General features: G+C 36.8%; 1 protein-coding gene and 1 pseudogene across 1 annotated transcript; one reads left to right on the top strand and one right to left on the bottom strand.

The window, feature by feature from the left end:
- The first annotated feature begins 1136 nt into the window (after positions 1-1136).
- On the top strand, positions 1137-5040 carry LOC139851107 (uncharacterized). The gene is made up of 2 exons (XM_071840309.1): positions 1137-2399; positions 5026-5040. Exons 1-2 carry the CDS (start codon positions 1137-1139, stop codon positions 5038-5040), a joined length of 1278 nt encoding a protein of 425 aa, XP_071696410.1.
- A 241-nt stretch (positions 5041-5281) lies between these two features.
- On the bottom strand, positions 5282-11486 carry LOC139851091 (thiosulfate/3-mercaptopyruvate sulfurtransferase 1, mitochondrial-like; annotated as a pseudogene).
- Between the last annotated feature and the right edge of the window lie 2619 nt (positions 11487-14105).

The following is a 14105-nucleotide window of genomic DNA, read 5'->3' as shown; positions in this document are numbered from 1 at the left end:
CGGCGATTGTTGTGCCACCCGCCGCCACTCGCCGCACGCGCCGTCGCGAGAACTAACCCATAACCGTTATCTTTTTCTAAATTTTGCAGGGCTCCATCACCAAGAGGGTGCTGACTGCTAGCCGTGTACCGCCGAGGACTGCTGCCGGTTAACGCCGCTAATTGTGGACGTGTACCGCCGCTGACCAGGGCCGCTTCAGCTGCCTATTGAATTAGAAGCCGTAACCTACATCATTAAACTTGCGGCATTTTTCTGATTCTGTGAGTTCGATTTTCGCCGGCAAGCGTTTCGAAACGCGCCGCCACGCGCCGTCGCTCAGTTCGCCGGAATTTTTTCCGGGCACTTTCTCTGTTCTTTTCGCAGGTATTAAAACGAAGCCTCGCTAATTCCGCCGCCTCCTGCTGCCCTTGTGCCGTCGCTAGCCACCGCTGCCGGAATTTCCTTGTTTACACAAGGCTGTGTTTGTTTCTTTCTACCCTTAAACTTCTTTTACCCTTAACCTTACTTTGACTGTATTATCCTAATCTTGTGAGCCTTACTTTTTTGTATACTAGTTACGTGATTGGTATTATTAGAATATACGGAGTATTTTTCTAACTTGCTGAACTTGTTTTTTTATTTATTTTCTTATCTCATCTATTTATTTCTTACCATTTGCTATCTTTTTCCTATCTTTTGCCTTACTTTGACTGTTTACTATTGTATAGCCCGGTCTTTATTGTATTTTACTTTTTTGTTTTGAATTCTCTCAATTTTTATTTTCTTTATAGGTTAATATAGACCCTACTAGCACCTATGATCACCTGAGGTCATGTCCTCCTAGATTAGGGGCGGATAGGACTAGAGGGGTTAGAGGGGGTAATAGGGTTGCTACCCCGGGTGGGATTAGAGTGGGTAGTTGGAATATAGGAACCTTGACGGGCAAGAGGATTGAGCTCGTTGATACATTTCTTAAGAGTAATGTAGACATAGGGTGTGTTCAAGAGACTAGATGGAAGGGTGAAGGGGCGGTAGATATTAAAGACTATAGGTTGTGGTACTCGGGTTCTAGGATAGCACGAAACGGGGTAGGTATCTTTTTGGGCAAACTACATAAGGATAACGTTGTTGACGTGAGTAGGCTTAGCGATAGGATTATGTCGGTTAGTCTAATTATTAAGGAGGAGACTTTCACGGTCATAAGCGCATACGCACCTCACACGGGCTTAAGTGATGCGGAGAAGAAGAGTTTTTGGGAATTGTTAGATGAGGTAGTGAGGGGGTGCCCAGCGGACCATCGACTGATTATAGGGGGTGATCTGAATGGACACATAGGAGTGGAGGCAGAAGGTTACGAGGGAGCCCATGGGGGCTTTGGGTTTGGCCCTAGAAACGAAGAAGGGCGCTCAATCCTGGAGTTTGCCATTGCCCACGAGATGGTCGTAGCAAACTCTTTCTTCAAGAAGAGGGATGCTCAGTTAGCTACTTTTCATAGCGGGGGTCGTAGCACTCAGATTGACTTTTTGCTCCTCCGTAAAGGGGAACTTAGGACTTGTAGGGACTGTAAGGTCCTTCCAGCATTGACTTGCCCCTCCCAGCATCGATTGTTGGTCATGGACCTAGTCACTCGGGGAAGAGTTGGTAGGAGGGCCAGGGTTGTGCAACCTAGAGTCCTTTGGAAGAACCTGCACGGAGCGAATGCAGAGACTTTTAGAGCGACTGTTGCTGATAGATTGAGGGTAGAAGGGGATTACGTTGCCCCTACTGATGTAGATCAGATTTGGAACCGCATGGCGTCCACTATCAGAGATGTGGCAAAAGAGACTTTAGGGGTGGCAATAGGGACATCGAGAGCCCATAAGAGTAATAGAGAATCGTGGTGGCTTAATGACGATGTCCAAACGAAAGTCGCGTTAAAACAGACGAGGTTTAGGGAGCTCATTACTTTTGGAGAAGGGACACCTGCAGAGAGAACTAGGATAGAAGAAAGATATAAAGAAGCTAAAAGAGAAGCAAAGAAGGCCGTAGCTATTGCTAAAGACAAAGCATATGAAGATTTATGTAGGAAACTAAACTCTAAAGAGGGAGCTAATGACATATATAGGATAGCTAAAGCTAGGGAGCGAAGAAGCAGGGACTTGGTTAACGTCAAATTTATCAAGAATGAAGCGGGTCAAACTATAGTGAAAGAAGACCTTATTAGGAATAGATGGGAGGAGTATTTTGCATCCCTCTTCTGTAGGGAAAGACCCGAGCGGAACGGGGAACTCCATGAGGTTCGTGAGTATCAAAACAACTGTTTCTGTACGAGGATTAACCAGGAGGAAGTTAGATCGTCTCTACGAAAGATGGGGAGAAACAAAGCAGTAGGACCAGACCAAATTCCGATTGAGGCATGGAGGTGCCTAGGAGATGAAGGGGTTAGATGGCTGACAAACCTTTTCAACATGACGTTTAGAAGCGCAAAGATGCCTATGGAATGGAGACTTAGTGAGGTTATTCCCATTTACAAGAATAAGGGAGATGCGCAAATATGTAGTAATTATAGAGGCATAAAGTTACTTAGTCATACAATGAAGCTTTGGGAGAGAGTGATTGAGACGAGGCTCCGACGTGAGACAAAGGTTTCAGAGAACCAGTTCGGTTTCATGCCAGGACGTTCGTCGATAGAAGCGATCCACATCGTTAGAAGCCTTATGGAGAAGTATAGGGAAAAACAAAAGAACCTACACATGGCATTCGTAGACTTGGAAAAGGCTTATGACTGTGTCCCGCGTGAGCTGATTTGGAAGACCCTTAATGTTAGGGGTGTCCCAAGTAGATATATAAGGACTATTAGAGATATGTATGAGGGGGCGAAGACTCGTGTACGTACGACGGTAGGAAACACTGAGTTTTTCCCAGTAGAGGTAGGTTTACATCAGGGATCGGCCCTTAGCCCATATCTTTTCGCTTTGATTCTAGACGAACTGACTCAAAGGATACAAGATAACATCCCATGGTGCCTAATATTCGCGGACGATATTGTATTAGTTTCGGATTCCCAGGATGAGCTTAACAGAAGGATAGAGCAATGGAGGAGCGCCCTAGAATCAAATGGCCTACGGATTAGCAGACTTAAGTCGGAGTACCTTAGATGCGATTTCAGGACGAGCGAAGAGGAACAAGAGGATATTGTGGACGTCCGAATTGGGGACCAAATTTTACCTCCACAAGAGTCCTTTAGATATTTAGGCTCGATGCTTCACAAATCGGGAAGGATAGATGAGGACGTGACACATCGTATACGAGTAGGATGGTTGAAGTGGAGGGCAGCGAAAGGGGTATTGTGCGACAAGAAGGTACCCCTTAAATTGAAAGGGAAATTCTTCAAGGTGGCAATCAGACCGGCCATGTTGTACGGATCGGAGTGTTGGCCAATGACGAAAGCCCAGGAGAGAAGGATGGAGGTGGCAGAAATGAGGATGCTTAGGTGGACGTGTGGTAAGACAATGCTAGATTTGATACCAAATGGAGTTTTTAGGGAGAACTTGAAAGTTGGGAACATAACCAACAAGCTGAGGGAAGGACGACTAAGATGGTTTGGACATGTTTTGAGGCGCCCACTTTTAGCCCCGGTTAGGAGAGTCGAGACCCTTGTTGTTGGGGGCGTAAGGAGAAGGGGTAGACCCAGACGTAGGTTGGAGGATAGATTGAAGCTTGACATGAAGGAGCTCTTATTGACTGAGGACATGACTTCTGATAGGAATTTGTGGAGGAGTAGAATTAGAATAGATGACTAGGCTTTACATTTTGTTTATTTTTTTTTATATATTTATATTATATTTCCTGCCTACTTGCTTGCGTGCCTTATCGTATTGGCTGTACCTGTATTACGGTTATATTATATATCTATACTTATTGTAGCATTTTCAGAGGATTTATTGCACTATATGGTTACATGTTTGTATTACATTATATAGCAATTAATTTATACATACTTACATATCACATGCTTTTATGCTATCATTGTATGCTTATTTGTTTATGTTTACATTGTATACCATCTATCTTATACTGCATAGTATACCTACATGCTTCTTACCAACATGTTTTCGTATACTTATTGTACTTACATGACTGGTTATACTTGCATATTTGACACGCACATATTTTAATTATATGTTATATTACATTATTTTGTTACATGCTTTATTTACCTATACATATCGTATTGATATATACTTTATTCATGGTAAAGTTTCTTTTTTTTTATCTACTTTACTTGTATACTTTTACTGCACATATTGGAATTCATGGTTCTTTATGGTCGGAGGTCCCTAGGAAGCAGCCTCTCTGCTCTACAGAATAGGGAGGGACGACTTCCTCTACCTGGGGACCGATAGGTATCCGTGGGTGGAGGAATGACTTCCCTTTTACTTTAGGGTAGAGGAAAGGACTGTCTACATCTAACCTCCCCCATACTCCACTCTAGTGGAATTGGGTATTGTTGTTGTTGTTGTTGTTGTTGTAATTAAGGACCGGAAAGATTGAAGCAAAAACTCTTTTCGTTCGTTCCAAAGAAACCCAAATATTTCTTTCTAGTATATTAATCAAGAACACAAACAAATTGATAATGCCAAAATAAAGATAATTTTATGTTTTGTGGAATCGATTTTAACTTTAAAAAGAACGAATTGAAGGGACGTACCTGTAACTTTTCCTGATTTCCATCTGTGAAGAGTCTGGAACAACGATCTATTCGAATAGTTGTGAACCTTGAGAGTCTAGTTGGGTTTTAGATTGTAGTTCTAACTTTTAACCCTTAACCGAAGAATTAAAGTTGTTGAGCACAGATTAAATTCTCCAAAAATAAGTATTTGCACATTGTAAACTTCTCAACCATTAATAGAAGGTGATTAAACCATATTACTAATATTACTAAGGAAAATGAACTTGTAAAGGAATCTAGTCTAGTTCATTAAAAGAGTATAACCACACAAATACACATACACGTATAAAGGACCAAATTTAATTTTTCTCATAATGTAATATCACCTTGTACAGAACATGCATGATTGAGAAAAATAAGTAAAGCCCCTACATTCTCAACATTTGCTCATTAAGCACCTAATGTTTAACAAATAAACCAATCATATTAACTCCAAAAAAAAAAAAAAAAAAAAAAAAAAAAAAAAATATATATATATATATATATATATATATATATATATATATATATATATAAAACCTTAGGAGTTCAATCAGTACCTTAAAATCAGGTTCACTCGACTGTGTCGGAAAGGACGCTGTAGATGCCCTAATGGTTGAAGCCATATCACTCATACTCAACATGTTCGACCAATTTTGACGAAAATCGATCAATAGTTCAATACACATACATACAATTCCACAAACCTGTTCAACTGTCCATACAGTATGTGGTTGATATTTTGTTTCAAATGTAAAAGGACCAACCTACAAAAGAAATATTGTTTCATCAATTCACATAACTTAATTCAGAAAATAGATTAAGATGTGGTTAATTAATCATGCTTCTGATTATCTCTGATTGTTTAGGAGCCAAGTAAAGAGTTTCAAACTAGCAGCAAACTTTGTAGATAAACTAAACAACTTATTCATTTCTTTTAGAACCTAACTGGAAAGATGTTTTACTCCCATCCTAATACACAACAATTTTTTTTTTTACTTGAATGTTTTATTGGTCATTTTATGTATTCCATTTGAATCCATCTTATACTTGTATTCATTCTATTTAGTCACCTATAAAAAAAAAAACATATTGATGGACTTACATGCTGGCCATGGTACACTTGATTCAACATCAAATCCCGAAGCACGCCATCTCGGTAGGCCACCATCTAATACCCACACCCTATCATGTCCAAATACTCGGAACATCCTACTTATTATTATTAATTAATACCATCTCGGTAGGCCACCATCTAATACCCACACCCTATCATGGACAAATACTCGGAACATCCTACTTATTATTATTAATTAATAGACGTGTAACATACCACCAAACACGGTCTGCACTGAAGATCCCTTTATCATAAACAACAACTCCATCTTTATCAATACCAAGAGCCGAAACCCCAGCAGCAAACGCTTCCTCCGATGGCAACATGTGTGGCAGCTGAATCACTAAAAAAAACCACATTCTTCTTTACGAAATCTAAATTTATATAAACATGTCTTGCAATGTTTGATTGTGCATTTTGAAACTCATCATCTGATTTTTACAGTTTCATGTGCAGCAACTACTTTCAAATAATGAGTATTAAATAATTATATAATTTTGCAGTTAAAATGCTAACTTAAAGTCTGCATAAGTATTGAATATTAGAAAATACTGTAAAACTAGTTAAATGCTCTTACTTTATCCTTTTTTGATCTGTTATATAAATACTGAGAATTTTCCAAAACAACTCCCTCAAAAATGATTACTTCTGTATATATTTAACCATTAGAAGCTCAGTAACACAGTGTCCTGCAGTATGACTTGTCACAATAGGCACCTGATATTCATGAAGCGGATATCTTTGTTCGCCAGGCATGTACCAGGATGCATCCAACACCTGCAAGTTTAAACATTTCACAAATATGGGAACAATCATCATCACATATTGCCTAATAGTCAATAATAATACTTTCATAGAAAAACTCTAAGTTCAAGTGTTAAATAAATAGAGCAATCATACTAACTCCAAAAAAGAAAAAACAATTGTGGGTCGAATCAGTACCTTCAAATCAGGCTCACGCAGGTTGGCATGTAGCCAGTCAACTGAAACAACGGGCTCACCAGTCTACATGGACTGTGTCGAAAAGGACGATATAGATCCCCCCACAGTTGAAGCCATATCACTACGAACTAAGGTTTACCTTCTATGTGCCGTCAGGATGTCGTTCCATCACCGACAAGGAACTTAAATTGGTTGCTTCTGCTTGTCCTTTGTTGTCTTTTATTGGTCTTATGTATTGTAGTGTTAGTGATCCCGGGTTGGAAATCCTATCAAAATCATTCTAAGATTTTATATGAAAAAATGGGTCTCGACCCGTCCATTTTACCACTTCCAGCTTTGCTAAATCGGAGATTAAATTTAGTCAGTCAGGTTTCACTGACCAAGATCTCCCTTAATTCCCTAGTGATCTCGGTAAACGAAGGTCTTTCAGCTGACCAACACATCTCCATCAACGGTTTCCATTGTGATGGACATTCGGAATTGGTCGGAGGGTGTTTTTGATAACTCCTACAATATATAATATTATTATTATCCATAGTATAACAAATTAAAGGTGGTACAAATAAACATAGAAAGTTAAACCTTTAAGTAGAAGAACACGTCAACTTTACAAAAATCAGGCGTTGCAAAACAAAAACAAAAAAATAATTTTTTATTTTTAAAAAATGTTACAAAATCAAGGCGTAACAATAAAGAGAATTACAAAAACTTTAAAAAAATAAAGATAGATAAAAAAAAAATAAGGAGAGGCATCTTTACCTTTTCGGAAAGGTGTTTTCTTCCGGGAACTAGAATTCACGAGCCGTCAAGGGGAGCATACCCCTGTTTCCGCATGAAACCGGACAGTTTCTCCTAATTTTGGAGAATCTCAAATCAGCTATGTTGCATATTGGGCGTTCAAGGTCCATCATATGCACTAGCAAATTCTCACATTTTAAATCGAAATGTACAATCTTTTTTATATGAAGATATTCCACACCTATTACAACATTCACTACAATGATTACTTTCTTCCGGTATTCAAGATCACTAAAAAGTCAAACAGAGAAGGATGAATGAGATAATTAAATATAAAACGAAGTTGACAATACACCTAAATGCAAATGGTATTGTAAAAAACTAACAAAAAGATTACCTATTATTAAACGTAAAACTTGTATAAGCGAACCATCCAAAATCAGCTCAGAGACTGTTACTAAAGTCCAAGGCCGTCCCGTACTAGGCCATTGAAACCCATGAATGAATTTTAGAAAGACGAAACGCCTCGTTAATAAACTCTTTTATCTATATTAAATGAACCAAAAATGCAAGTTACACATGCAAAAAAAAAGGTACTTACCTCTCTCTGCCCCCCTCCATTCATCTTATTAATAGCCACGACTGCCCCTCCATCTACCATGATGAACAATGCCGAACGCACCAGTCCCGAGTTCACGTACTTCTTCTAAATCTTCATTTTCTATAATCTGCACAGGCCCATAATGAAGATGTCCTAATAGTTACTTATTTGAAATAATTCTCTCAAAAGCAGATAATGCATCCTTATATCACTAGTGATAGATATAAGAGAGTACCATAAAAAAAGAACATTTAAAAATTATTTCAAATAAGTAAGTATTGGGACATCTTCATCATAGGTTGTGCTGATTATAGAAAGCAAAGATTTAAAAAAAGTACATGAACTCTGGTGCGTTCATCATGATTGATGGAAGGGAGACGTGGCTATAAAGAAGATGAATGGAGGGGGCGGGAGGTAGGTAAGTACTTTTGTTTTTGCATTTTGTATGTGTAAGTACTTACATTTTGGTTCATTTAATATAGACAAAAGAGTTTATTAACGGGACTGTTAGTCTTTTTAAACTTCATCACCCGAATGTCATGGGTTTCTATGGCCTAGTACGGGACGGCCCGCATGGGACTTTAAAAACAGTCTCTGAGCTGATGTTGGATGGTTCGCTTAAACAGGTTTTATGTTCTAATTATAGGTAATCTTTTTATTTGTTTTTTACAATACCATTTGCATTTAGGTGTATTGTCAAATTCGTTTTATATACTTATTTCTTTCATCCTTCTCTGTTTGATGTGTTAGCAATCTTGATTACCGGAAGAAAGTAACCATTGCAATGGATGTTGCAATAGGTATGAAATATCATCATATCAAAAACATTGTACACTTTGATCCAAAGTGTGCGAATTTGCTAGTGAATTTGAACAACCCTAAACGCCCAATATGATTTAGGACTTTCCAAAATAAAAAAATAAAATCTGGTTTCATGTGGAAACCGGGGTACGCTCCCGTGGACGGCTCCCGAAGTTCTAGTTCACGGAAGAAAACATGTTTCCGAAAACGTAAAGATCCCCCCCTCCTTATTTTTTATATATTTTTATTTTTTATAGTTTTATTTGTAATTGTGTTTATTGTTACACCTTGATTTTGTAACGTTATTTAAAAAAAAAAAAAATAAGTGTTTTTTTTGTTTTTGTTTTGCAGCGACTGATTTTTGTAAGGTTGACGTGTTCTTCTACGGAATAGTCTTGTGGGAGCTGCTTACCGGTACAACACCATATTTAGATATATCGAATGATGAAGAAATAGAAGATGAGGTTTAACTTTCTTTGTTTATTTGTACCACCTTTAAGTTTGTTATACTATGAATAATAAATAATAAATTAAATTAAATAAATAAATAATAACATATATATAATAATATATATATTGCAAAAATGAATTATCAAAAACATCATCCGACCTTCAATTCAAAATGAGTGTCCATCAAAATGGAAATTGCTGACAGCTGGCCCAGCTGAAAGACATTCTTTTACAACGATCAGCGGGGAATTAAAGGAAATGTTGGTCAGTGAAACCTGACTGACTAAATTTTAAGGGTACTTTGTTGTTAGTGACGTTTTTGTGTGTTTGTTTAATTTGTTGTTACACTTTCGCTTTGGATATAAATGTTTTATATTGTTTGTTGAGGTACGATAGTTTTAAGTGATAAAATGTCTTCTAGGAAGAGAACTAAAAGGATTAGTAGTTTTGTTGATGAGATTTTTGGAGTTCTCAAAATGTGTTGCATCATTCAGTAGACATCCTTGGATTAATGTAGCAAAGGTGAAAGTGGTACAATGGGCAGGTCGGGTCAAGTTATGGCATTACCATACAAGTTGAACGTGTATGCTTAATGGAACAAGACGTGTTGTATTGACATACAATACTTTATGAACACATATAAATAATTATGATAAGATATGATTGCAAAAACTACTTGAGTTTTAAAATGTTATGCTTTTTAGATAGCTTTGGTTGTACAATTTGACTGATTTCACACATTCTTGACCCATTCTGTTATATCTGTTTACAATATGTTTGACACGAGCACACGACCTAACCTGTTGAAAATTGAACTTGAGATCTGTAACATGCAAATAATTTCCCATTTTAAACTGTTACCCAGATGAAATAAAACACGATACCTTATTATCATGATCCAGCATCAAAACCACCAAGCTTCTTATCTCCAAATCAAAATCAACCTTAAATGAAAACGGAAAATTACGAAGCAAATCAATTAAAAATGATAAATAAACAAGAATACAATAAAGAAATAAAAATTGGGTAAAGTGTTGCGTTGAGGTCTTAGATATATACTTGTGTTTATCATCCATTAAGATCAAATTATTAATTATTAATTAATTATGATAAAAAAAGAGGCGTACAATTATAAATTCATCAGCAAAGTCACAATATCTTCTGCAAAAATCCAAATTAAAACTATCTAACTCCTTTTTGATGAGGATTTCATCACCTTTACTAAAAATCTTCGCACGCTCCAAACAAAATTCGCTAACAATTTCAAGAAACGAAATAGAGCTCTGTATATAACACGGTGTTATTTTGTAAAATTTCTATACCTGAAGCTTTCTTGACTCCCGTACAAAGGGCTCGGCGTCAATTGTATTCCCCTTCAAATCAGAAATATACTACTTGAAGCTTTCACTATCGGCTATAAAGCCCTCTACTACAATCAATCAATCAATCAATCAATCAAGTTGTTAATAACAATCAATCAAGTTGTTAATAACAGAAAATAATATTCATTCATTCATTGGCTTACTAATTAATATTCATTAGTAAGCTGATGAAGAAGAAGAAGAATAGAATAGTTGCCAAAACTTGAGTTCAGTTACAAAAATGGTTCTGGTTTAGCATTATTAAAGGCTCCAACAATTAGGTTTCCGGAAATTTTGGACCTTTTTTAGGGATTTTGTTGGGAGTCGGTTCCTTCATATCATCATTCGCTTGTCATTTATTATTTGTTCCTAATAAACTCCTCTCTACTAAATTATCAAAACAATTTGTTAATACAAACATAATAGATTAAACCTCCTTCAATGAGATTTTAATTGAATCAAAAAATTCTAGCTCTTTTTGGGTATATCAATTAAGGACCGGAAAGATTGAAGCAAAAACTCTTTTCGGTCGTTCCAAAGAAACCCAAATATTTCTTTCTAGTATATTAATCAAGAACACAAACAAATTGATAATGCCAAAATAAAGATAATTTTATGTTTTGTGGAATCGATTTGAACTTTAGAAAGAACGAATTGAAGGGACGTACCTGTAACTTTTCCTGATTTCCATCTGTGAAGAGTCTGGAACAACGATCTATTCGAATAGTTGTGAACGTTGAGAGTCTAGTCGGGTTTTAGATTGTAGTTCTAACCCTTAACCGATGCCGTGTAAAATTTTGAAATCGGCTAGGGTTCGAATGTTGGTGAACCGGGCTTCTAAATTGGTGAACCGGGTTTAAGATGATATGTAACATAAATATTCCTAACGTCTCTATTATTATTAAGGTCCCCTCAACTTTCGCACATATTACACATCGCCCCCTCAAATTTAATGTAACACCCTAGGCAAATCCCACATCGCCCACATACATGAGTGTTCATGGGATTATAAGGTAATACCCACGCTTAAATGACACAACGCGTTTTGGGATCACAGGCTGAGTAAAAGTGCGAGTACGTTATGGTTAAGCGTGCTCGGGCGAGAGCACTACGAGGATGGGTAACCTCCTGAGAAAGTGCTTATCGTGTGTGGTCGCCAAGAAAAAGCCGTGCGCTTGTGGGCAAAGCGGACAATATTGTGGTCATGTTAAGCTGGGGTGTTACAGAATGGTATCAGAGCCACTCATGTGCCGTTGGGGGTGGTGGGGCAAACCTCATCGAGGACGATGAGTCCCTGAGGGGGGTGAATATAACACCCTAGGCAAATCCCACATCGCCCACATACATGAGTGATCATGGGATTATAAGGTAATACCCACGCTTAAATGACACAACGCGTTTTGGGATCACAGGCTGAGTAAAAGTGCGAGTACGTTATGGTTAAGCGTGCTCGGGCGAGAGCACTACCAGGATGGGTGACCTCCTGGGAAAGTGCTTATCGTGTGTGGTCGCCAAGAAAAAGCCGTGCGCCTGCGGGCAAAGTGGACAATATTGTGGTCATGTTAAGCTGGGGTGTTCTTGGTCGTTTTAGTTATATCGAGATGTCGTTTTGAGTTTGCGTTCACACTACAAAGGCCCCCTCAACTTTCGCATAAATTACACATCGCCCCCTCAAATTTACACTTTTTCAGGGGTAAAAAGTGTAAATACATAATTTTTTTAAAATAAAAAAACTTACTCCACCCGAATTTATAACGGGCCCCATCTTCTCGCTCGGTGCGAGTTAAATTTTTCCGAGGCCACCGTTCAACTCGAAAAAATCTCACGAACGGACATCGTTAAAAAAACACTAAATAACGGGCCCTATATTCACGCTCGGTGTGAATTAAATTTTTCCGAGATCACCTTTCAACTCGAATTAATTTTACAAACACGACGCGACTAACTATACGCGAAACGGATATCGTTAAAAAATTAAATATTTCGGACTAAATTACATACATATACATACACGTCCAACAAACAACCCAACCTATTAGATATATTAGGTACCAAACAAGGTATATCCAAATTCGACCGCGCACCGAATACAACCGCAGCAACGCGCGGTCGAATTTTTTCTAGTTTTCTACAAAATAAACGGCTTCTACTCGTAATGTTTAATTCAATTAAATAATTAAGATATCCTCCGACCAATATCCATTAACTACTAGCTATCTAAATATGATACTTATTGATTGTTACTCGTGTATATATATATATATATATATATATATATATATATATATATATATATATATATATATATATATATATGTATATATATATATATATATATATATATATATATATATATATATATATATATATATATATATATATATATATATATATATATATATATATATATAGTGGTAGGATCAAGAGGGAAGTAATCATTCGGGGGAAGCAAAATTTTTTTTTTTTTTTGTTTTTTGAAAAAACTTTGTTCACGAACATTATAGATGAGATGAAAATATGAACATTTAGTAGAGACACTTTGTGATAAATATTTTTATTTTGGCGGGAAAAGGCTCGAAGAAGTAATATATAACAATTATCGTGTTTTTCGAGAGTATTTTGAGGTTTTAGCTATTGGGGTTTAGATATTAGGGTTTATAGGGTTTAGATATTAGGGTTTAGAAATTTAGGGTTTAGGGTTTAGATTTAGGATTTAGATTGAGTTTTTAACACGAACGGTTTAGAGTTTAGGGTTTAGGGTTTAGGGTTTGGTGTTTTGGGTTTATGGAATAAACCCAAACCACCAAACCCTAAACCCTAAACCCTAAACTCTAAATCGGGCAAAATTTTACTTCACAAAACATGAAGAAAAAAAACGTTCATATTCTTCACGAACAATATTATCTTGAATGTTATTTTTGTCGATCGTTTTTCCGCCTAAATAATAACATTCATCACGAAGTGTCTCTTCTAAATGTTCATATTTTCGTGTGATCTTGATGTCGGAAAAAAAAAATTCAAAATAAACGAAAAAAAAAATTTGCTTCCCCCCGCTTCCCCCCGATTGGTTACTTCCCCATTGATCCTGCCCCTATATATATATATATATATATATATATATATATATATATATATATATATATATATATATATATATGGGCAGGATCAATGGGAAAGTAACCAATCGGGGGGAAGCAAATTTTTTTTTTTTAGTTTTTTTTGAAATTTTTTTTTCGGCATCAAGATCACACGAAAATATGAACATTTAGAAGAGACACTTCGTGATGAATGTTATTATTTAGGCGGGAAAACAATCGACAAAAATAACATTCAAGATAATATTGTTCGTGAAGAATATGAACGTTTTTTTTTCTTCATGTTTTGTGAAGTAAAATTTAGCCCGATTTAGAGTTTATGGTTTAGAGT

Source organism: Rutidosis leptorrhynchoides, chromosome 1, assembly GCF_046630445.1.
Source record: "Rutidosis leptorrhynchoides isolate AG116_Rl617_1_P2 chromosome 1, CSIRO_AGI_Rlap_v1, whole genome shotgun sequence".
Classification (NCBI taxonomy): domain Eukaryota; kingdom Viridiplantae; phylum Streptophyta; class Magnoliopsida; order Asterales; family Asteraceae; genus Rutidosis; species Rutidosis leptorrhynchoides.
The sequence above is the reverse complement of the archived record's forward strand: the minus strand, read 5'-3'. Positions and strand labels throughout refer to the sequence as shown.

Coding starts and splice junctions, on each gene's coding strand:
- LOC139851107 (XM_071840309.1), top strand. CDS start 1,137: ATGTCGGTTAGTCTAATTATTAAGGAGGAGACTTTCACGGTCATAAGC.